General features: G+C 58.5%; 1 protein-coding gene across 1 annotated transcript in view; it reads left to right on the forward strand.

Annotated features, from left to right (window-relative positions):
* The first annotated feature begins 11,195 nt into the window (after positions 1 to 11,195).
* FAM20C (FAM20C golgi associated secretory pathway kinase) overlaps positions 11,196 to 22,680 on the forward strand; it is a 61,371-nt gene continuing 49,886 nt past the window's right edge. The window contains exons 1-2 of the mRNA XM_032145640.2: positions 11,196 to 12,737; positions 14,485 to 14,663. Coding sequence (XP_032001531.1) covers positions 12,136 to 12,737; positions 14,485 to 14,663 — 781 coding nt within the window. The 5' untranslated portion in view covers positions 11,196 to 12,135. The remainder of the gene's footprint in view (positions 12,738 to 14,484; positions 14,664 to 22,680) is intronic.

The raw sequence follows: 22,680 nt of genomic DNA on the forward strand, positions 1-22,680 counted from the left end.
GACCATCCTGGCTAACAGGGTGAAACCCCATCTCTACTAAAAAAAAAAAAAATACAAAAAATTAACCGGGCATGGTGGTGGGCGCCTGTAGTCCCAGCTACTGGGAGAGGCTGAGGCAGGAGAATGGCGTGAACCCAGGAGGCGGAGCTTGCAGTGAGCCGAGATCGCACCACTGCACTCCAGCCTGGGCGACAGAGCAAGACTCCGTCTCAAAAAAAAAAAAAAAAAAAAAAAAAAAAAAAAAAAAAAGAAGTTCCCTGTAATGTATTCTCACTTGAATCTCAAATTTGCTTCTAAATATCCAATCTTATTTATCTAATATATGCGTTTTCATCTCTAATCACCAAACCTGTAGATTACACTCATGCGTGAAATATTTGGTGAATACCTTTTAATTTTACAAAATGTCTCCTTCTGAAATTACTCCTACGCACCCAGGGAAAAACAGAATGACGTCACTGCCAACTTGGAGGTAAAAGTATTTCGCAAATCTTAACAATTTTGGCTTTCTACATGCACGTTAGGAAGTGTTGATGGACACAGGATCATACCCTACCTGATAGAGGAAGGAGACGATTTAATTGATGACATCTTCAATTCCCGTCCCCATCCTCCCCGGGTCCCTCTGTACTGAGGGGCCGTGACCTCTTGATGATCTAGGCTGTGATGGAGCAGCACCCAGATCCTCTTCAGATTCTTTCAACTCGGCTGTGACGCCTGTGTCTTCATAAGAAAAGACGGGCTTCCAAGCAGCCGCTGAGAACCACAGCCAGGCCGACCGGCAAACCACCCACAGCCAGCACGGGAGCCGCAGAAGCCACAGGGCTCTCACAGGGGTCTCTGCCTCCTCCATGGAGGTGCTCCCTGCCTATCTGCTGGGCCCGCCCACAGGGCCCCTCCACGGACGGTGCCCGGCCTCCCTCACGTCCCCGAGGCGTCCCTCGGTCAGGTACTTAGAATCTGCGGCTCCCAACTGCTTTTCCCAAGGCTGGAGCTTCCCCAGGACGAGAGCGGGGCTGGGCTCCCTGTGCCGGGTTTCTAGCCCGGGACCTGGCCCCTGGCAGATGCTGGACATAGGCTTATGAGAGGGCTGAAGTGGCTGTGTCTCCACGCAGCCGACAGCTTCACGAGACGGAAGGGGAGGTCAGGGCCAAGCCCCAGTGACGACAGGGCTCAGAGCCCCATGACCTGGCCACAGACGGCCGCTGGTTTAGTCCTCACGACAAGGTGAGAGCCAGCCGCGCCCTCCCGCGGCAGGAAACTGAGCTCTGAGAGATTCCCTGACGTGCCCAGTGCCGTCTGGCTGGTGAGGGACAAGCCGGACCTAGCCCCCATGTGCTGGCTCCAAGCCCACCCTCAGCCCCACCCCTCCCACAGCGCTGGCCTGTCCCTCCCACACCCCACCTGCTGCCTCCAGCACCGGAGAGCCCCAGGGAAGGGCAGGACCCCGGGAAGCAGATGTGGGCTTCTTGTTCCTAAGTGTCCAGAATTCCAACAGCTTAGACCCAGCATAGGGCTGAGTGGGTGAGGCTGGTGAAGAGGTCAAGTTTCTCTGTAAAAATAGTGACCACAATAATAGCAACGTGTGCTTTGTAGCAAAGACTCACTGAGGCCCTGTGTGCAAAGTGCTGAGGCCGGCCCAGCTTGCGGCCATGCCAAGTGCCGTCTGCTGCAGGGCCAGCTCCTCCCTCCTCCTCCGGCTCCTCGGGCTGTCTGGTCTGGGGATGTGGCTTTGGGGCTTGGTGGCCTGTAGCCCATCCCCGCGGCCCATCCCCGCGGCCCATCCCCTTGCCTTCAAGGGCCTCTTAGGGCACAGAGCGCCCCATTGAGTAGCATCCCCAGGACGCGGGGCCGGCTGTACCCCTGGGTGCTGTGCCCTCTGCTCTGCCTTCTCTGGGGCCCCGGCAGGATCGGCCTCCCCGACTCCGGCAGGAACTTGGTGCAGCTGTCCCAGCCCCGGGCATCTTCTCCCTCAGGCTGCGGCCTCACAGGGCCCACGGGGGTCAGAAAGCAGAGGTCTGGCTGTTTTGTTTTTTGGGTTTTTTTTTTTTGAGACAGGGTCCAGCAACAGCTGGACGATAAAGGACAAAAACAAGCTATTTTGCCTCGGACACTTGGCGGGTATTGAGTTTTTCTCTGCAGGACGGGGTGGGCGGCCCAGAGTAGGAGGCAAATGCACACAGCCCCCTCCTCCAGCTCCTGCCTGGTGGGATTCGGTGAAAATAACTATAAAATAACACGGGAAAATTCGTAGCATAGAGATGAAACTGAAAATCACAGAAGTGGTGTCAGGCGGTGAGGCTGTGAGGAAAAGGAGGCTGGGTGAGGACACACAGGACCCTGGTGGGCGGGGATGCTCCAGGGAGGTCCTTGCTGCTGCAGCGTGGCCTCTGCGTGGAGGTGCGAGGCCAGGAGAGCATCATGGGGCAGCCGGTGCGAGGCCCCGATGAGGAACTGTGGCCTGGTGAGCGGCGGGCAGGGAGGTACGGGGTGGTCCTGCAGGGGTGGAGCTGCAGCCACGTCCTTCACTTTGGGTTTCGCTCTGAGCCGGGAGCAGTCAAAGAGCTCTGAATGGAACATCGGACTGTTCTGTTCATCCCACCGGGATCTCTCTGGTGCTGTGTGGGAAGGGGCTGCTGCAGAATCCAGGTGACAGGGCGGTGACTTCAGTCGGCAGTGCAGGCGACGAGACGGACTGGTTAGGGGATGCATTTCTGAAACCGCATTAACAGGAGGTACGTCAGGGGCGACTCCGTGATTCGAGGCCTCAGCAAATATTAGAACAGGAGGGTCCACAAGGGAACGGTGTTGGGAGGGATTCCGTCTGGAACATGCTGGTTTGAGATTCTTATCAGTCATCCAAGCAGAGAGTCCTGGAGCTCAGCAGAGAGGTCCGGCCTCAGGACATAAATGTGGGGTTGCCAGTGCACGGCTCATAATTTCTGGGTCGGTGGGAGCTCAGCCAGGGAGGGGTGGAGAGAGGGGCCTGGGACTATGCCCAGAGCTCCAGTGGCAGGAGCTGGGAGATGGGAAAGGAGCCACAAAGACCCTGCAAAGGAGGCTGAGAGGAGCAGCCAGGGAGGTCAGGGGTGGGGGCTGGTCCTCCAACTCGGCTGGACAACAGGGCCAGGCAGGCCAGGCGGCAAGGCCACGGCTGGGGCCAGGGGCTTATTGTGAAGGGAAAAGAGGCCTGAAACTTTTCAAGGTGAGTGAGGCATGACCGGCTTTTGATTTTAGAAGCGTGTCCTCATCGTAGCAGAAGACTGCTGGGGACGGCAAGTTTTAGCGGATGCACCCAGCAGAGAAGGGCGAGTTTCTGCTGCTCGTGGTTGGCTAGGACCTTCAACAGGCAATGAAGTGATCTCGGGGTGCAGGTGAGACGCCCCCTCTGCGGCCGACAGTACAGAAATCTCTAGAAACCGCGGGCAACTTGCCATTCTCTCCTCTACTTTGGAGTGATTTCTGTAACATGGAAATAGCTGTTTCTTGAATGTCTGGTAAATGTCAGGTGAAACTGTCTGGCCTGGCTTCTGTTTTAGGGGTAAATATTGGACCACCCTGCTTCTCTGATGGTGATTGGTGTACCCTTAGCTTTGTGTTTTTTTTTTCTTTTTTTTTTTTTTTGAATTAGGGTCCCACTCTGTCACCCAGGCTGGAGTGCAGTGGCACAATTGTAGCTCACTGCAGCCTCAAACTGCCGGCCTCAAGTGACCCTCCTCCTTCAGCTGCCCAAGGAGCTGGGAGTGCAGGTGTAGATCACCACACAGAGCTTGTTTTTAAAAAAATTCTTATAGAGATGGGGTCTTGCTACGTTGCCCAGGCTGGTCTTGAACTCCCAGCCTCAAGTGATCCTCCCACTTTGGCCTCCCAAAGTGCTGGGATTATAGGCGTGAGCCTCTGTGCCTGGCCTAGCTCCATTTTCTAGTACAGAAAGTACTGGGACCAGAAGTGTTTCAAATTTCAGATTTTTCAGATTTTGCAGTATTGGCACATACATAATGAGGTATCTGGGGGATGGGACCCAAGTCTGAACATGAAACTTATTTATGTCCCATACACACCTTATACACAGAGAAGGCACCTTGTTCACTATGTTTAAAGATTTCATGCCTGAGACTGTGACCCGCCTGAGGAGTCTGCTGCTTAGGGGTCTGGTGGCGCTCAAAAGCTTTCCCGTTTTGGAGTATTTTGAATCCTGGATTTTCGGATTAGAGATGCTCCTGTATTTCTTGGGTCCATTTTGGCAGTTTGAATTTTTCTCTAAAAATAACCATTCCATTTGCATTATCGAATATGAGGGTGTTGATTGAAGATGAGGGTGTTGGGTGGCACCTTTCTCTGGGACTCCAACACAGTCTTACTCCGTGTCCCCTGTCGCCCCTAATGGCACTAATTTTCTCTTTTCTCTCCTTAATCTCACAAACTAGCTTCTGTGTCTTTTGAAGCAGCGTCTTTGTTTCTTCATCAGCTTCATTTGGTTCTCCTTTGCCCTGGTTTTTGGTTTGTTCTGTATGAATTTGTTCCTTCCTCATTTCGCCTGTTTTATTGTTTTTTTCCAGTGTCTTTAACTAAAAGCCTGGCTGTTTTCTTTTTTTTGAGGCAGAGTCTCACGCTGTCGCCGGGCTAGAGTGCAGTGGTGTGATCTCGGCTTGCTGCAACCTTTGCCTCCTGAGCTCAACCAATTCTCCTGCCTCAGCCTCCCAAGTATCTGGGATTACAGGCACCTGCCATCACATCCCGCTAATTTTTGTATTTTTAGTAGAGATGGGGTTTCACCATGTTGGCCAGGCTGTTCTCAAACTCCTGACCTCAGGTGATCCGCCCGCCTCAGCCTCCCAAAGTGCTGGGATTACAGGCGTGAGCCACCGCGCCCAGCCCAGGTAAAAATATTTTTAAAGCCAGCTTCTCTTTCATTATATGACACTGTGTCTATGAACAAGCTGTAGAAGGTGTGCTTGTGTGCATAGGTGTGTGTGTGGGTAGACGCCGTGAACAGACTCTAGATTATCTGCCTTTTGGAATTTCTTGACATTTTTATGACCATCAAAATATGGTCAGTTTTGTGGATACTCCATGTGCAATAGGATGTGAATCCTGTATTTGAGGGATACAAAATAAAGTCAAGCTTTTACATTGTTTTATTCTTGTGTTTTGAGTTTCTTGATCTGTTGCTTTTAATGAAAACAAATGAGTTCTATTTTCAAAGACCCTCAGATGGTGGGTGGGAAATGGGTAGCCCAGGAGTCCAGCGTTGGGGCGGACTGGCCGGTCGGCCAGCGACAGCAGCCGGAGGAACCAGCACAACCCTCCCCAGCCACCCCGCGTCCCCCGAACCCAGCCCAGGAGATGCAGAGCTCACATTTTCTCCCGCTAGCGGCTCTCTCAGCTCCCGTGAGCCCCGATAGCCAGGCCCATTAACCGTCAGCACCTGCAGCCAAGCGGGAGGCCTGGGGAGGAAGGAATATTGTCCTGTTCTGGCTTCGCCAGGCCAGGATTGGAATTGCCCGTGGCGCAGCATCTGGCGCTCGCTGGATGCTCAGTAAGGACAAGACGGCTCTCCCCCTCCTGCCACCCAGAGCCCCAGCCTCCTCCCAGCTCCCCCAGGCTCCCAGAATAGCCCGCGGCCAGAGCTGGCCTGTGGTAAACAGCTCCGGAGCCTCCGGGTAGGTCTTGGATGAGTAATCCTTAGCAAAACATCGTGGGATCCAGAAAGGTGCAGGTGCCAGGCCTGAGCTGTGTGGGACCCTCCAGCACCCCCACCTGGACCCTCCACTGGGCCACTCCAGGCCAAGGCATGGGTGGAGGCGCAGGGGGAACGCCAGCTCTTGGGCTGTGGTGCCCGCCTCTGTCCCACCCCAGGAGGGCATCCAGGAGGCTGGGACGTCCCCGATCTGTGTGGGAAGGAAAACCCGTCATCCTGTTGCTGATGGGGCCTCAGCGAGTTGTGGGGGGGCCCCTGGGAGGAGGTGGGAGGCACATAAAGCTCCATCTGCTCGTGAACTGCACACCCCTCTGGCCACAGCTCCCAGGAGGGCTTTCTCCTCCACGCCATCACGCACCCCAAACTTTATGGCCCAGCACCTCTTTCCCACCTATGCATTGCGGTGCCCCCTTCACAGATGAGCATTGCATGAGCTCCTTCAGCTCTGCTCCAATATCCCCTGCACAGCCACGCAGACGGGCTTCCTTCTCTCCCCTTTGTACACGAGCGACACGGCCCTGCGCTTCCTCTTACCCCTCGCTACTTACGCATGGCGGCCTCTTTCTCCCAGGAAGATCCGTGGAGGCTCCAGCCAGGCCAGCTGGCAGCTCAGGGCTCAGGCGCTGGCTCATCGGAGGAGCCCTGGGCTCCAACCAGCTGCTGGGCGACGCTGGGGCGACAACCTCTCCTGTCCTAAAGGGCAGGAGGTACTGCGGCTTCTTCCCCTGCCACAGTCCCAGGGACCTGACGGGGACACTCAGAGACTGTCTCTGCCTCCTGTGCGGGGTCGTGCTCTGCCTGGAAAGCCCCTCCTTCCTTCCCGGCCCATTGGGAAATCGCAGTGTGTCCTCTGGCCGGTCCCAGCACCCCCGGGTGGGACCCCAGCGACCCTGCACCCCCCCCACTGCAGCCCTGTCTCCCTCCTCCTGGCAGGGCAGCTGCCAAGCCTTGCCCAGTCCAGGTCTCCCCAGGCAGGAACCCTTGGGAGAAACCCGAGGAGGCAGCTGTTCCCCCCACTCCCAGAGTGTCCTCAGGGAACTCCTTTCAGACCCCAAGGTCCAGAGCTCAGCCTCAGGTTCCCTCACTCGGGTCTGGGAACTGGAAGTCGGTCCCGCTCCCCTCCCCGGCCTCTGCCCCATTTTTCTGTCCGATTCCATGAAGAGCCGACCAGAATATGCCACCCCAAAATATGCCTCTTTGGCATAAGCATTATTTTGAGCTGCTTATTTTGAGAAACTGCAACCACAGGAGAAATTCTGAAAGCAAGAGTGGAAGCTGCTCTTCTGTAAGAGAAAGTCACATCCGTACAGGAATCTGCACTCACCAGGGTGCCCCCCTCTCTGGGCCAGAAGGCCGGCTGTAAGTCACCAGAGACGCTCATCCACGGAGAAGGCCTGACCCCAGTTTGGGGTAATTTCTTGGGCCCCTCCCCACACACCCTTTCTCTTTGTTTCCGTCAAACGTGGTCTTCAAGGCTGAGCTCCAAGCCACGTCTTTGACATATAGTCTGTCCCCTGAGTCCGTCCGTGCAGACCAAGGTATACACGCTATTAAGCTTCTGTTTGTTTTTCTCTTGTTATCTGTCTTTCCTTACGGGGTCTGTCTCAACTTTAAGGTCTATGAAGGGTGCAGAGGGAACGACTTTTCCACCTTGCAGCATGAAGCTTCCCCCAGGAATCCTCCACGCCCCCAGCTGCACCAAGACTTTCAATTAAGAGCAGCAGTGCCCTCCTGCTGTCTGGTGGTGCCGGGGGGCAGGCCTAGTCCTCAGCTCTGTGGTCTTCTGTCCCCCCTCATTCCTGGTGAGCCCGTCTGTCCCCCTCATTCCTGGGGGGCCCGTCTGCCCCCTCATTCCTGGGGGGCCCATCTGTCCCCCTCATTCCTGGGGGGCCCCCTCATTCCTGGGGGGCCCATCTGTCCCCCTCATTCCTGGGGGGCCCGTCTGTCCTCCTCATTCCTGGGGGCCCGTCTGTCCCCCTCATTCCTGGGGGGCCCGTCTGTCCTCCTCATTCCTGGGGGGCCTGTCTGTCCCCCTCATTCCTGGGGGGCCGTCTGTCCCAGGGCTTTGCATACTGAGGCCTCGCAATCCACAAGCTTCCCTAATTCCCAGCACAGCCACATGACAACAGCCCTTCCCCGGGGGCTCTGGCTGGACCTCCCTACGTCCTCACCACACAGCTGCTCTCCCCACCCCGCCCTCAGCCCTCCTTAGACCCATCCGCCCGGCCCCTAGTGAGCCTCTCCTGACCCAAGACCCAGGGTCGTCCCTCTGTCCCCAGCCCTCCCACGGCCCCCTCACTCAGGACACAGCCCACAGGCCGGCCCCAGCTGCGGACCTTACAGAGGCCACTTGGCCCCTCACACAACGCCCACCTCACAGGCCTTCTCTCCCCGCAGAGGGTCAGACATGCCCCTGCTCCAGCCTTGCCATTTCCAGCCCCGCAGGCCTCCAAGGGGCTGAGCCCTCAGGTAGAAGCTTCTGTGCAAAGCCATGCCTGGAGGCCTTCCCAGACCAAGGTCTAAGACAGCAACCCCCTCACACCCAGAGCAGGCGGCCCTCCCTGCCTGGCCCCAGTCTTACTTTCCTACATCACTCCTGTCACCACCTGGCGCTCACCTTGGCTAATTGAGGCTCCAGCCCCTTGGGAAGAAAAAGGCTCCCAGAGCCACTCCCTGGTCTCTGATGGGGCCTGTGTCCTGTACAGGTGCCCTCCCCGACAGCCGGCCCCTCCGCCTCTGCACAAGGGAGGGCCCAGGGAGGCTCAGGACCTGTGTGGCTGTGTGTGTGTCTATGTGTCTGTGTGTTTCTGTGTATCTATGTGTGTATCTGAATGTGTATCTGTCCATGTATCTATGTGTATATCTGTGTCTATGTGTGTGTGTGTGTGTGTATGTCTGTGTCTGTGTGTATATCTGTGTCTGTGTGTATATATGTGTGTATATATGTGTGTATGTGTGTATACATGTCTGTGTGTATATGTGTCTGTATGTATATGTGTCTGTGTACCCGTGTCTTTGAATATCTATGTGTGTATTGGTGTGTGTCTGTGTCTGTCCATGTGTGTTGACATGTGTATCTGTGTCTATGTGTGCATCTATATATATCTGCATGTATGTCTTTGTGTATCTGTAGATCTGTGTCTATGTGTATATTATCTGTGTGTCCATCTGAGTATTGTATGTCCATGTGTGTCTACGTGTGTGTCTGTGTCTATGTATCTGTGTCTGTCCATATGTGTCTATGTATGTATCTGTGTGTCCATGTGTCCATATATCTGTCTATGCATGTATCATCTTGTGTCTGTGTATTGTGTGTCCATGCATATATCTGTATCTATGGGTATGTCTGTGTGTGTCCGTGTGTTTCTGTGTGTCCACATGTGTGTATCTGTGTGTGTTTCTGTGTGTATCTATGTGTGTATCTGTGTGTCCACGTGTGTGTATCTATGTGTGTATCTGTGTGTGTCTGTTTTCTCTTTGTTTGCATGGTGTCCACGGATGGGCCGACTGAACCACCAAATTCCTCCTCAGAGCCCAGTAAAGGCACCAGGCAGAAGGGTCCGGCCGAGGGCTGGCCGCTCTCTCCTCACTCCTCAGCGGGGTCCTGTCTTCCGACTTTCGTCTCGCGCCGCCGCAGCCTGTGGACTCCTGGTCCCTCCTCTGAGAGCCTGCGCTGTGCCTGGCGCTGGGCGGAACGTTGAACGAGGCTCCTGTCTTCCTCGAGTGCTTGTGCTTCGGGGAGATAAACAACAAACAGGAGCAGAAGAAAGTGTCTTCAGACCACGGCAGGTGCTGTCCGGAAAACAGTGGCGGGCAGTGGGGGGGGCGGGGGCGCTTCTGAAGGACCTGGTGAGGTAAAGGCCACTGTTCTAAGGGGCAACAGACGGGATGAACCAGGACCCTGTGCGAGGGAGGGAGGTGTCCAGTGCTGCACAGGGTCCAGATAGCAGCCGGGCTCCCAAAGAACCTGCTCTGGGGCTGGCGGTGGGAGGGGAGAGGAACGGGGGGAGGGAACCTCCGTGAGGCCCCCCACACTGGATAACAGTGTTCCATGGGGTCTGCCCAGCCCCACATCTGCCCCGAGACAGTAGGCACAGCTCTGTGTCTAGATCCTGCAGGCTGCGGGAGAGATGGGGGGGCCAGGAGCCTATAGAACTCCAAGTCCAAGGGGACCCTTGCTGGGAGAACACAGGCCAAGACCTTCCTTCCTGCCACAGGGTTCTGTCCCTGCTGTCTGCTCCCCCAGGACTCCCCCCACACCCGGGATCTTCCTCCTCACCCCCCTTGGCCTCTCTCGGTGACCCTGTCTACACACAGATGTGCTGTCCATGTGAGTGGAAGGAAGGAAGGATGAGGTCCACTCACAGGGGTGAAGCTGTCTCCTGAGGGGGCAGCCCACCTCCAGGTCACACCGCCCCACCCAACACAGCCTGCAGTCCAGCTCCAGGGGGGCCGCACCCAGCCCTTCACTCACTTCAAATGGCCCAAGACGCATGGATTCCACTGACCAGCCGGACTGGAACAACTTCTCCCCTTATAAGTATCTAGTGGGTGCTACGGAATGCCAGGCGTTGGGCCAGGCTCAGAGATGAGTGATTCCTCAGGAACAACAGGCTCAACGCCCTTAATTCACATAAGAGGAAACTGAGGCCCAGAGAGGGCAGGGAGGGCCCTGGTAACACAGCCAGCCGTGAAAGTAAGAGCGGCCGCCCAGGCCCTGCTCCCAGCCCACCCGCCTGGGCTTGCTGGAGAGGCTGCTGGCCCAGGCAGTCTGGGCACTGGGGAAGCAGCTGGCTTGAGGGACAGGGGATGTGGCCTCCTCCCACACACTTACCTCCCTGACCACATCTTAGGCTGACATCCACATTAACTCATATTCCCTACTGGGGGCTGCACAGCCAGAAGCCACCAGCTGGTTGTACAAGCACTGCTCCCCTGGGTGTGGGTGACAGATGAGACACACTCACGTGAACACACATGCATGTGCACACACACGCACACACACACACATGCATACATGCATACACACACGCAGACACATGCACACACACATGCACACACACAGTTACACATCCACACACACATGCGCACACACACGCACACGCCTGCACTCACACACCCCCGTCGGCCCCAAGCAGGAAGGCGCCCCCAGCACACCAGCCCCTCTCAGCGCCCCCAGCGGGCCCGGCGCCGGGAAGGTTAAGGCAGGCGCGTCCCGCGGGTGGGCAGGGGGGGTGGGACCGGTGCCGGGAGCTCCGCTGCCCTGGCGTCCCCTGGGTCCAGGCCCAGTCGCTCCTTGGGCCTCTCTCGCGGGGCCGCCTCCGCCTCCTCCTTGCAGAGACGGGCGTGGGGCACGGGGTCGCCGCCCGGCGGGGAGCTCATCCGGCGGCGCAGACGCCCCGCGGCTCCGGGGAGGGACTTGGCCTGGGCCCCGGCCCCGGGCTCCTCTGGGGAGGAGCCGAGAGGCTGCAGCTGGCGGCGGCGGCGGCCCCGGGCGGGGATCCCAGGAAGCGGCCAGGCCGGAGCCCCCCACTCTGGCCCCCCACTGGCCAGAACCGAGCGCGCCCTCCCGGTCTCCGCCGCTTCCCTCTGCAAACCGCGGGCAGGAGGCGCCCTCTCCTTAGCGGGCCCGGAGCTGCAGAGGCGTCGCGGGGCGCGGCCGAGGGGAGGAGGAAGGAGAGCGGGAGCGTAGCCGGCCCGGGCCCAGCCGTGACTCGTGGGGCGGCGGCTCCGCCAATCTGTGGGCGCTGACGCGGGGGGCGGCTCCGCGGCGCTCGATATCTGCCCGCCCGGGGCGCGGGGCGCCGAGAGGCTCGGCCAGGCGGGAGCTGCGCTCGGGGCGGCCGCTGCACCTGCCCGGGACCCCGCCGGCCGCTCCCCGCGCCCACCCCTTCCGCCCTTCGTCCCCCCTTCCCCCCAGCCCCGGTCTCCCGGGCGCGGCGTGAGAGCAGAGCCCGGCCCGGAGGAGCCGCCCCTTCCCCGCCCGCCCGCCCGGCGCCTGGAGAGGAGCGCGCTGAGGATCGGGTCGCCTGCGGCCGCCGCCACCGCCCGGGCCCGTCGCGCCCCCGGGCCGGGATGAACCCACACGCCCGATGAGCCCCGCGCCGGCGACTGCGAGCGCCGAGCCTCCCCCTGCTGCGGCCCCCGCCGCCCCCCGCGCGCCCGGCTCCGCGGACCAGGACCCCTGGGCTCCCCGGCTGAGGGCGCGGCCGCTCCGGAGAGGCCGAGCGGGGACGGCCCCGAGATGGCGCGGGGACCCAGCGCTTTGGCGGCGGACGCCCTGCACGCGGTCCGGGCCCGGGGACAGCCCCGGAGCTGGTAGCCGCCCGGCACCGATGGACCTTGACCCGCGAGGCGGCGCCGCGCTCCTGCCCAGCTGCAGCTAGAGGGGCGCGGGCAGAACGCGCTCCAGGCCCGGGCCGGCCCGCGCGGCCATGAAGATGGTCCTGGTGCGCCGGTTCCGCGTGCTCATCCTGATGGTGTTCCTGGTGGCCTGTGCGCTGCACATCGCCCTGGACCTGCTGCCCAGGCTGGAGCGACGCGGCGCGCGGCCCTCAGGGGAGCCCGGCTGTTCCTGCGCGCAGCCCGCCGCCGAGGTGGCCGCGCCCGGCTGGGCCCAGGTTCGGGGCCGCCCCGGGGAGCCCCCGGCCGCCTCCTCCGCCGCCGGCGACGCGGGCTGGCCCAACAAGCACACGCTCCGCATCCTGCAGGACTTCAGCTCCGACCCCTCCTCCAACCTCTCGTCCCACTCGCTGGAGAAACTGCCGCCGGCGGCCGAGCCTGCCGAGCGCGCCTTGCGGGGCCGGGATCCCGGCGCCCAGAGACCCCACGACCCCGCGCACCGGCCGCTGCTGCGAGACCCCGGCCCGCGCCGGTCCGAGCCGCCCCCCGGCCCCGGCGGAGACGCCTCCCTCTTGGCCAGGCTGTTCGAGCACCCGCTTTACCGGGTGGCTCCGCGGCTCACGGAGGACGACGTCCTGTTCAGTGTGAACAGCGACACCAGGCTCAGCCCCAAAGCGGCGGAGAACCCGGACTGGTGAGTGGGGGCTGGCAGGTGCCCGCCCCCAAGGGAGCCGTGAGCCCAAGGCATGGGGTAGAGAGGTTCAGGGGCCCCGAGGGGCTGCCCCCATGGAAGAGGCCGGGCAGGGAGTGTGGTGCGGGAGGAGGCAGCCGCCTACCTCAGGGCACTGCCTTTGTCTCCAGAATAACCTCCTTGGGAGGGGCTGCCGGCTGGTCCCGGAGCTGTGCCCTGTGGCTGCTGGCGAGGAAGCCAGACCCTGCGCCCTTTAGAAGCGAGTCCTGGCCAGCCCTGGCCGCCAGCTTGGGAAATGAGGTCAGGCAATGAATGAATGAGTTGGTGAGGGAAGGAGCCAGGCTGCCGCTGGGCTTTCAGACACTTGGCGAGGGTGCTCTGGGTGGGCACCTTGGAGAAGGTCTGGATGTGCCTATTGAGTCTTTTCAACCCAGTGGCTGGAGCAGAATTATCAGAGGGGCTTGCTGGTAGCCGTGAGGTGCAACGAGGGGGCCCACCCAGCAAGGGCGGTGGGTGTGCTGGCTGCAGAGAGATGATGGCTCCATAAAGGGTGAGAAGCCACGTCAGGAACATCTCTTTAAACTGTCCTGGCTAAGCCCTTTCCCCACCCCCCGGCCCCTCCCTCCACCACACAGATCAAAACAAGCAGATGCTACAACCCCAAGCAGTGGAACATTAACCACGGCAAGGCCAGAATAAGTAACTACCTGCAGAAGGTTACCCCAGCAGCAGAGGGGGAGACCAGCCTTCCCAAAGATCTGGTGGAAAGTCCCTTCTTCCCCGAAATGTGGCCAGGCCCAGTGTCTTCTGTCTAAACACACTGGCTGTTTGGAAGCCTCTGAGCCTTGCCTGCTGGTCAGGTTCAAGGAAATGCATGGAAATTTGAGAACCAGAGCAGCAGCCTGGGCTGTGGCTCTCGGCAGGGAAAGACGGCCGCCCAGAGCAGTGAGTGGCCAGGAAGTGGATCCTAGCCCGCCTCCCATGTCCACCGCAGGACAGAGCTTGGGCAGAAAGCACCTCAGCTTTAGGTGAATTCGAGCTAGGACAAGTTCCGCGTTTCCCTCCAGCCCAGCAGGCAGACAGAGGGTCTGTCCTTCCTCCAGAACGGTCCCTTGACCCCAGAGATGTGAGGACAGGCCGCGTGGGCGGCGGGTCCTCCATGGGAGCCTGGGCTAGAGAGAGTGCTGCCTCTTTCCTGTCTCCCCACCCAAGGCTGCTCTCATTAAAATCAAATTTAGCCTCTTGCATCATTCTGCCCCTGGTTGTTGGAACAAAAGCAGAGAGCTGGGGAAGGTTCCTGACAGACTGGGCGTGTCTGTGATTTGATTTTCATGCAGCCTGTGGTCAATGGTGGGTTCTCCCCTCTACTCCAAGGGGAGGGCCACAGCCCCTCGCGCCCCCAGCTGACGTCATGGCTGGGCCATTTCGGTGACCCTGGGATAGACGTGGCGGGACGGTAGGGCAGCGCTGACATCCTGGGATTAGTTTTGCTGTAGTTAGAGCTGTCTGTGGCGTCTCCAGAGGGTGAATAAGAATTACAGGCCTTTCACCGTGTTATTAGTTGGCAGCAGAGCAGCCACAGAAGAAAGCGCAGACGTTGCAGGGCCCTCTTTAAGCAGAGGCACCTTTGATATATCTGCAGTTGCTTGAACCCACAGTTAAAAACCTTGGCGTCGGTGGCCTCTCCCCGTCATCCGGCTCACGGGCCTGTTCTTTCCGTGCTGATGTTCGTCTTCGCTGCTCCCTGCAGGCCACATGCGGGTGCTGAAGGTGCAGAATTCCTCTCCACCGGGGAGGCGGCCGTGGACTCCTATCCCAACTGGCTCAAGTTCCACATTGGCATCAACCGGTACGAGCTGTACTCCAGACACAACCCAGCCATCGAGGCCCTGCTGCACGACCTCAGCTCCCAGAGGATCACCAGCGTGGGTAGGTGTCCTTGGGTGCACTCGAGGGCCGTCTGCGTGCCGGCTGTGTGGCGTCAGGGCTGCCGGGGCAGGCTACGTGTTAGAGAGGTCTGGGAGGCCGTTGCTCATTACGGCAGCGTTACCTCCTGCAGCGATCTGCACGGGCAGCGAGGAGGGACAGAGGGCTCGCGTCTCGTGTGCTCTCACGCTGGACGTGCTCCTGATCTGCCGCACGATGACCTGGGAGACGCCTGGACAGCCCGTCCACTGCGCTCTGCCTCCTCACTGGGTGGTCCTGGGGGTGCCAACTGGACGACAGAGTCCTTTCCCCCTGGGGTAGAGGAATACAGGGGTATCCTTGGTGGCGATGACCCCTCCACTGGGAGCGTGTGCATGGAACTCTCCTGCTTTTCTGCACACGGCCCTGGCTGGGTGGGAAGACGGCCATGAGCCTGCTTCTTGTGGTTTTGAAGCCGTCCTTCGTCAGAGCTCAGCAAGGCGCTGTGCAGTTTCATACTGAGGAGATGTAGGCAGGGCTCAGGATGGAGGAGTTTGAGGGCAACATCTCCAGGTACTTTGGGATCTGCTGAATTGGACAAAAAAGGGCATCCAGTTGCTGATTTCAGGAAAATATGCCACTGCAGCTTCTGAGCGTGGAGGTTTGGTGCCATTGTTCTCAGCTTGTAGGCGATTGTGTGTGAAGGTCCCATTTGTCACCAGTGCTTGGAGAGGCAGTGAGGGCAGGGCTGAGGCAGCTGCTCCCCAGGGATTGCAGGGAGTGGGCCTGGGTGCGCACAGCTGTGGGCAGGTGCAGAGGCCATGAGAGCCTGAAGCAGGGCTTTCTTTGCGCTGTGTGATGAGGCCAGCAGTCCCAGGCATTAGCTTCATGTGTGTCTCAGAAGCAACCCTGGTGCTGAAAGGGTCCCAGCAGCCTGGGGTTCTGTCCAGTTGCTGACACAGGACTTAGGTGTCCCCTTTCAGGCCAGCAGGTAGGTTCTGCAGAGCTCTTCGGGGCTGTTTCTGGCTCTCTCTGCCAGGTGCTGAGTTGTTTGCTGGGCACTCACCTGGTCATGGGAAGACAGAACTTGCAGCTCTCCGCACCCTGTGATCAGCTCACCTCATAACAGGGATCAGCTGGACAAGCTGGGGGTCCTTTTCCCTCCACGCTGCCTGGGAGGAGCCTGAGCACCTGCCCCCCTCCAGGCCCCCCTCCGTGAAAGCTCTGCCTTTCTCCTGCCCCTGCAGGGATCTGAGGGCTTTCAGCTGTGCTGGGGAACAGTCCCGCAGACCCACAGCCAGAACATCCCTTCTGCCCCTGAGAGTGAGCGTGGCCATTAAGGAAATATCTGATACTTGATGAACATGTTGGTCTATTCAGCAGATTTTACTGGCGCCTCCTGCATGTCAGGCCCCCTTTCTGGGTGGTGGGGAGTTGAGGATGAGTTCAGCCTCAACGAGATCTGCTGCCTCTGTGGACCTGACAGCCCCAGGAAGAGACACACGCGCACAGTGCCCGATCCTGAGGAGGAACAAGCACTTCAGAGCCGTGCACGCCAGCCAGGGCGTGTGGAGAGGAGGGGGCTCCACTGGGAGGGGCTGAGGACCTTCCACGGGGTCCGTCGGGCAGCTCACCTTACAGGTGGGGTCCGTCTTGGCAGGGAGAGGAATGAGAGAGCCTCGCACAGCAGCCAGGGGCGTTCGGGAGGAGCAGCACTCGAGTTAGAAAGTCTCCCGTGCCGCTGTCCGTGTGAGCTTCTCTCCAGCTCATCTTCCCTGTCTGTCCAGCGGGGTCTCGCCGCGTGGGATCGATGCAAGGAGACGATGAGATGATGCGTGTGAGCGAGCTTGTAAAATATTAACTAGTACTTTGTGCGTGGCCTTCCACAACAGTCCCCTCGTGTGCACAGGCAGGGTCTCAGCAGAGGGAGGGCTTTGTGGATTCCAAAGGCCACCAGGGTCCTTGGCAGGCAAATGTAGCTCACCCCCTCCCTCAGGGACCAGTCAGCTTTCCAGCACCAACACTGCAGAGGTGTGGGAGTTCTGTGCCAGGAGCTCCTAGAGCAGCTTCAGGGAGAGTGTGGGGCCTCCTGGGACCTGGGGCAGCTTCGCCCACCTCAGGAGTCCTTTGTCCATCTGGACAGGGAGGCTTGGCTCACTGCCACCCCGCTTTGGTCCAGCTGTCCCAGGGCAGTGGTGCCCAGGCTGCCTGACATTGCAGTGGTGTGGACAGAGCCCTTGCCAGGGAATCCCTACCCCAGGGTTCTGGTGTGGCCTCCGCCTGGGTTGCCCTGGTTAAGTCCTGTGCCTATCAAAGGGCTGCCCCAGCTGATCTTGCTCGCTCGCCTCCTAGGCCATGCTGGCCACATTGGTCTAGGAGTGGGGGCCCGTCCGAGGACAGGCTGGTTGCTCAGAGTCATTCTGCAGGGCCAAGCAGGGCCTGCAAGGACGATGGGCAGACACAGCCCCATCACCCAGGCAGGACAGCAGGATCTGGCCCAGGAGATCTGGGGGTGAATCCTGGCTCTGCCAGCTGCTAGCCAGAGCTGATGTGGGCAAATGGATTAACCCCTCCAGCACTTGGTTTATCACCGAGAACACAGAGAAGGTTATAATCTGGACCCGGTATAATCTGGACTCTGACTTACAAATCCGAATGCCAAGTAAAACCCATTCACCAGCAAAAACTAACTCAGGCTGAACGTATTTAGGGGCAAAACCTAAATTGTCGAGGCTAGTTAAAAGTCCCGATTTTTCTCTGTTCCAGTGAATATTCACATGTTCCTCTGAGGAACAGGAGTGGGTTTAATTATGGGGTTCTGCCCCAGACCCATGTGGGCATGCCATGATCCACAGCATGCACCACGTGTGCCTTTGTCATCGAAATACCTGCAGTCCCCAAATACGTCTGCCCCCAAAGATGTTGAAGAAGAGCATGGACCTGGGGTGCCAGCCTCACAGGGTTGTTGGGGCTTAAATGCGCAAATACGAGTAAAGAGGTGAGAGCAGAGCCCGACAGCGCACCTGCTGGGTGGGGTCTCCAACACTGCAGCATTCTGGGGGCAGCGCACCTGCTGGGTGGGGTCTCTGCTGGGTGGGGTCTCCAACACTGCAGCATCCTGGGGGCAGCGCACCTGCTGGGTGGGGTCTCCAACACTGCAGCATTCTGGGGGCAGCGCACCTGCTGGGTGGGGTCTCCAACACTGCAGCATTCTGGGGGCAGCGCACCTGCTGCGTGGGGTCTTTGTACAGCAGCAGCATTTCAAGGTGGGCTGATCCTTCTCATCTGGGGAAGCCAGGGCTGGGCAGGTGCCTGAGCCTCATGAGGGTCTCAGCCTGGATGCTGGGCCCTATTCTCCCTGCTGCCTTGGGCTTGGAGATGCTCACAGGCGAGTTCTCATTTGTGAAGAGGTCTGTCTTCCTGAGGAAGCAGGGAACCCTCACCTGTGAACCAAGAGTGCCATGGGAGTTGCTCCATGTCCAGGTCCAGGTCTCCTGGTCTGCAGGGAACGGCACAAGGGGGCTGGCCTAGGCCAGGCCACAGTGTCCCTGGAGGATGTACTCTGTCCTAGAAGGGGGCTGACCTGCTTGCTGACCCTGCTTGCTGCTTCCTGGCTGACCTGACTCAGCCACGGCTGTTCTGAGGGCCCTTCTGAGTGTGAACTTCCAGTTGGAGGAGCTGGGTGAAGACCCAGCTGCTTGAGATAGCAGCCTCTGGCTAGGCCCTGGGTGTGGCCAAGCCAATCGGGCAGCTTTAGAGCCTGGTGCCCTTAGACAGGTCCTGCAACCAAGAACAGGGGGAGCCTCCAAAGGCCAGCCCTGCCTGCCCACCGCGCCCCACAGCGAGGGAAACCAAGGCTCCGAGAGCAGTCGGCTTGTCTAAGATCAGCACCTGCGTGCTCCAGCCTCCGAGTTCTGTCCCCTCAGCTGTCTGGCCCCTGGGTGCTCACTTTAACTTCAAGTCATTCATCTTTTACTGTCAAACGTGAGCCCAGAAGTATTGTAATGGAGAATGATGCCTGCAAGTCTCCAGAGCCTTCCCTCAGAATGGTTCTGTTAAATCTCCCCTGCTCAGAACCACCCAGTCCAATTCATGGAGCTCCACGTGCTCTACAGCACAGCTGGTTAGGGCCAGCGGAGGTTTATTTATAGCTGGGCTCCTGGCTGCCTGGTAACCGGCATTGCCACCTTTAAAGAATCTTGGGATATTATCTACCTCTATTCAGCTTGAAATCAGGCATGCAGTGCCTTCAGCTGGGGCTGGTGATAATTAAATTTCTATCATGCACAATTATGGATGCAAAGAATAAATGACATAATTAACTACTCTGTACCTGGAATTACTTTAAAAAATAGTCATCCCACTGGCGTGTGAGGATTCGGACAGCTTCTGGACTGAAATACAGACTTCATAATTGCTCCATCCAGATGGGGACAAAGCCTGTGGTTGGGAGAACATGCCTGAACAAAGAAAAATGACTGCACGACCAAAGTCCTTGACACTAATTGATCTGCCAAAAGGGGAAGAATGAGTCTAGCTAGAATCCAGGACTAAGCAGCCGGTGAGCTTCAAGGAACAAAGGGCCTCCGCTGGGTCAGCCCACGAGAGGGAGCTGCCTGCCGGTACCCGGGAGGGCACGGCCACCATGTCTGTTCCTTGGGAGCAGGACTCCTTGGAAAGCAGCGCCAGCTCCAGAAAGGCCACTGTTCCCCCTCCCGCCCACCCCAGGTGGCAGCTGCCCCTGCAGGTCACGGTTCCAGGGCCTGGCTCAGCCGACCTAGAGAGAGAAAAGGGAAGATGTCCAGTTAGCTGGATGTCCATGGCCCCAGGGCTGGGGGACCTCGGGTCATCCCGAAAGAAGGACAATGACCACCTGCAAAGGGCGATTTCAGGTGGAGCCTGGAGGAGGCTGCAAATAGCTCAGTCCGCACTCAACTCCCTTCCCAGCCGTCTGGTGCAAGGTGAGGAGCAAAAGCTCATGCTGCTGAGGCCTGGAGTCACCCAGGCCCGGCCTCCCCATGCTGAGGAGAGACAGCAGCCCCCGACCTGCAGGAGTGTGCCCGATGCGCGCCTGCAGACTTTCCTTTTAATGCAGACGGGGTCCCCGCTGGGACAAGGCTGCAGTTTTCTTTTAAAAAACAGATCTTTCAAAATAAAAGGGGCCTTGAAGAAAATCGTGACATAAATAACAGTCTGGGGTGGAGGCGGTTCTGGCGAAAGTGTCCCGAGGGTGGTGTGTGCTGGACGGGACTTTGGGCAGTGCCGATGTGGCCTTGCCTGTCACTTGAGGCCTCCAGGAGAGTTGAGGACCGGCACACCCAGGTCCGGAGCAGGTGCAGGCTCCCAGCTCTTCCAGTCCCTTACCTCGCAGTAGGGGCCCACCGTTATAGCCTCCTTGATGCCAGCCCCAGGGTGCCCACTGCTGGCCAACTAAGCCCTTGTCCTCAGAACCAGGTCCCTCAGTGCCCAAGGTGAGTGGGTATATGAGCCTGTGTGTGAGCACCTAGGGTCGGGGACACCCAGCAGACCTCTCTGGCTTGGAGATGTGTGGGGTGGGAAGAACAGGGTGACCTGAGCCCTCCTGGTGTCACATTCTCCACATCTGAGCCCTCCTTGGGTGAGGCCCTACTTCCAGTACACACAGCTGTCCCCATTCATCTTCAGGAATAACTGTGCTTCACTCTGACCCTTGAGGCCAGACAGTGGCTGTGAAGAGCAGGGGGACCGCCTGACCGTGAACCCCAAGGACAGACGCCAGCCCTCTTCACGGACGAGATAACCAGGGCCAAAGGCGGCAGCATGAGGGCCCATACTGACTGCAGCGTCTCACGCCTGGATGTGTTTGGGTGTTCCACAGGTCTGCAGGAGGTGGAACTGGTTAATTTAAAGTCAGGTTGGGGTTCTTGTTAGAAAGGGTTCCTGCTCCCACCGGAAACGAAGGCTGAGTGGTGGCTGCACCCAGTCTCTATCCCCATGAGCACCCTGCAGGGTGCTGGGAGAACAGCCCCAGGCCACACGCCTCTTTCTTTCAGGGTCGTCTCTTCCTGTCTCTCCAGACCTGCTCTGGGTTCTTCCTTCTAGAACTTCCCAGTGGGTTGCCAGAGCTGTCTAGGGTTATGTGGCTTGCCCAGGGCCACACTGATTGGGGCCAGGCACCGAAGTCCATTAGTATTTCTGTGACAGCAGCCGTCTTTCTATATAAGACGCCTATTTCATAAGAAATGCCAGCATCTCTTGGAGTCCTTCTGAGGAGGTGACTGCACACTAACGTCACCTCTGTCCCGTGCTGTGACCCGGGGAGAGACTGCAGGCAAAACCCAGTGGCATCTGAGGGTCTGTGTGGCCCCGAGGTCTTAATGCTGACAGCAACATGAAATAGTGAAAGCACAGGGCACTCTGTTCGTGTATGTTAACTTGTGTAACTAGTGCACGTCAATCACATTAACTAGCCATGTTAACTAGTGATGTAGATTAATAATGATTAATCAGTATGAATGAGTCATGTATACTGACGGATATCTGGGCGACAGGATTCTTCAGGGAGGCCGGGGAAGAAGCAGACTGTCACCTTTGGTCTAAAGGTGGTGAGTTAAGTGGTGGGAGGTGCTCAGGGCAGGTGGGCCGGAAGGAGAGAGCGTTCCAGATGGGGAGAACCTGTTCGAAAGGCAGTGGACATCTTCCCGTGTGTATAGAGAGGACGGGTGGCCACTGGGTGGGAATTGGGGGAATGGGGCCCATGGACATCTTCCCGTGTGTGTAGAGAGGACGGGAGGCCGCTGGGTGGGAATTGGGGGAATGCGGGGACCATGCACATCTTCCCCTGTGCATAGAGAGGATGGGTGGCCATTGGAGCAGTACAGACGGGACCTGCTTCCAGAAGAAGGACTGACTGACCAGATTTGCATAATAGGTTTTTATTGCACTGGGAATTGGGGCCTGAAGGCCCACTGGGGTTCGGTTGTGCTGTTGGTTTGATGATGGCCTGGATTTCGGGGGAGGGGCAGCTACAGAGGGAGATGGAGGGAAGGTGGCAGGTGGGAGAGGGCTTAGCAGGTGAGTCTCTGAGACTTGTCCATGGCGTGGGGTGACTTCGGGGTCTGTGCCAGGACACCCCCACCTCAGCCGGCTGCATGGGCATCAGAGGGTTCAGCTCTCAGTGGGTCCCTCCCCAGGCTGGGGTTGGGCAGGCTCTGACTGACCCCTGTCCACTGGGGGCACGGGAGGCTGCAGTGGGAGGGCGTCTCCGTCAGTCGCGTCCCCAGGGCCTGTGCCCACACGCCTGGGCTTCTCCCACCAATCAGGTGAGCTTTCCAAGCATCATGAACTTTGGTCTATCTTTAAGAAAACCCAAAAATGCACCTTTTTTTCAAGGCCTGGGCTGTGTCCTGGCTCTGCCACCTGCTAGCCCCTTCCTGGGTGGGAGGGCAGGGGTGACCCGTTCAGTGACAGGAGGGTGGGCTTCTGCACCTCCCACCCATCCCGATGAGCACCGAAGGCCTGAGACGCAGGGCAGCTTGTGTGTTGGTCTTTGCTGGGAGACCGTATGCGATTTTAGAGCAGAATTCCAATGTCTTTCAGCAGAAGACCCACTGGGTAGACTGAATGGTGGGCCCAGGTGGGCGGCACGGCCCACGGTCCACAGGACGCCGGGTCCTCAGTCGCTGTGAGATCTTCAAATAAACAATTAATTTCTAATTGTTTATTTGCTCCATGGGGAGGCGCTGGCTTCACAGCTGAGCACAAGGGCCAGGGAGACAGGACCTGCTTCCAGAAGAAGGACTGACTGACCAGATTTGGAAAATACGTTGTTATTTCACAAACCGGGATTACAAGCCCTGGAAGGAGCTGACGAGCCGTCGCACCTGAGCCAGGAAGGAACCGTTAAATCCTGTGACCCCAGTTACTAAATGGAAACGGGGGCATCAAATGGGGCTTAATCCGGCCACGAATTTTCTGGTCGTCACTTCTCTTTATCTTGCTAAAAAGTGTAGTCACGATTCATCGCGGGAACTTAGAAAGCACAGTTAAGGGAAAAACAGAA

Source organism: Hylobates moloch, unplaced genomic scaffold (genome assembly GCF_009828535.3).
Source record: "Hylobates moloch isolate HMO894 unplaced genomic scaffold, HMol_V3 SCAFFOLD_24, whole genome shotgun sequence".
In the NCBI taxonomy this organism is placed as follows: Eukaryota; Metazoa; Chordata; class Mammalia; order Primates; family Hylobatidae; genus Hylobates; species Hylobates moloch.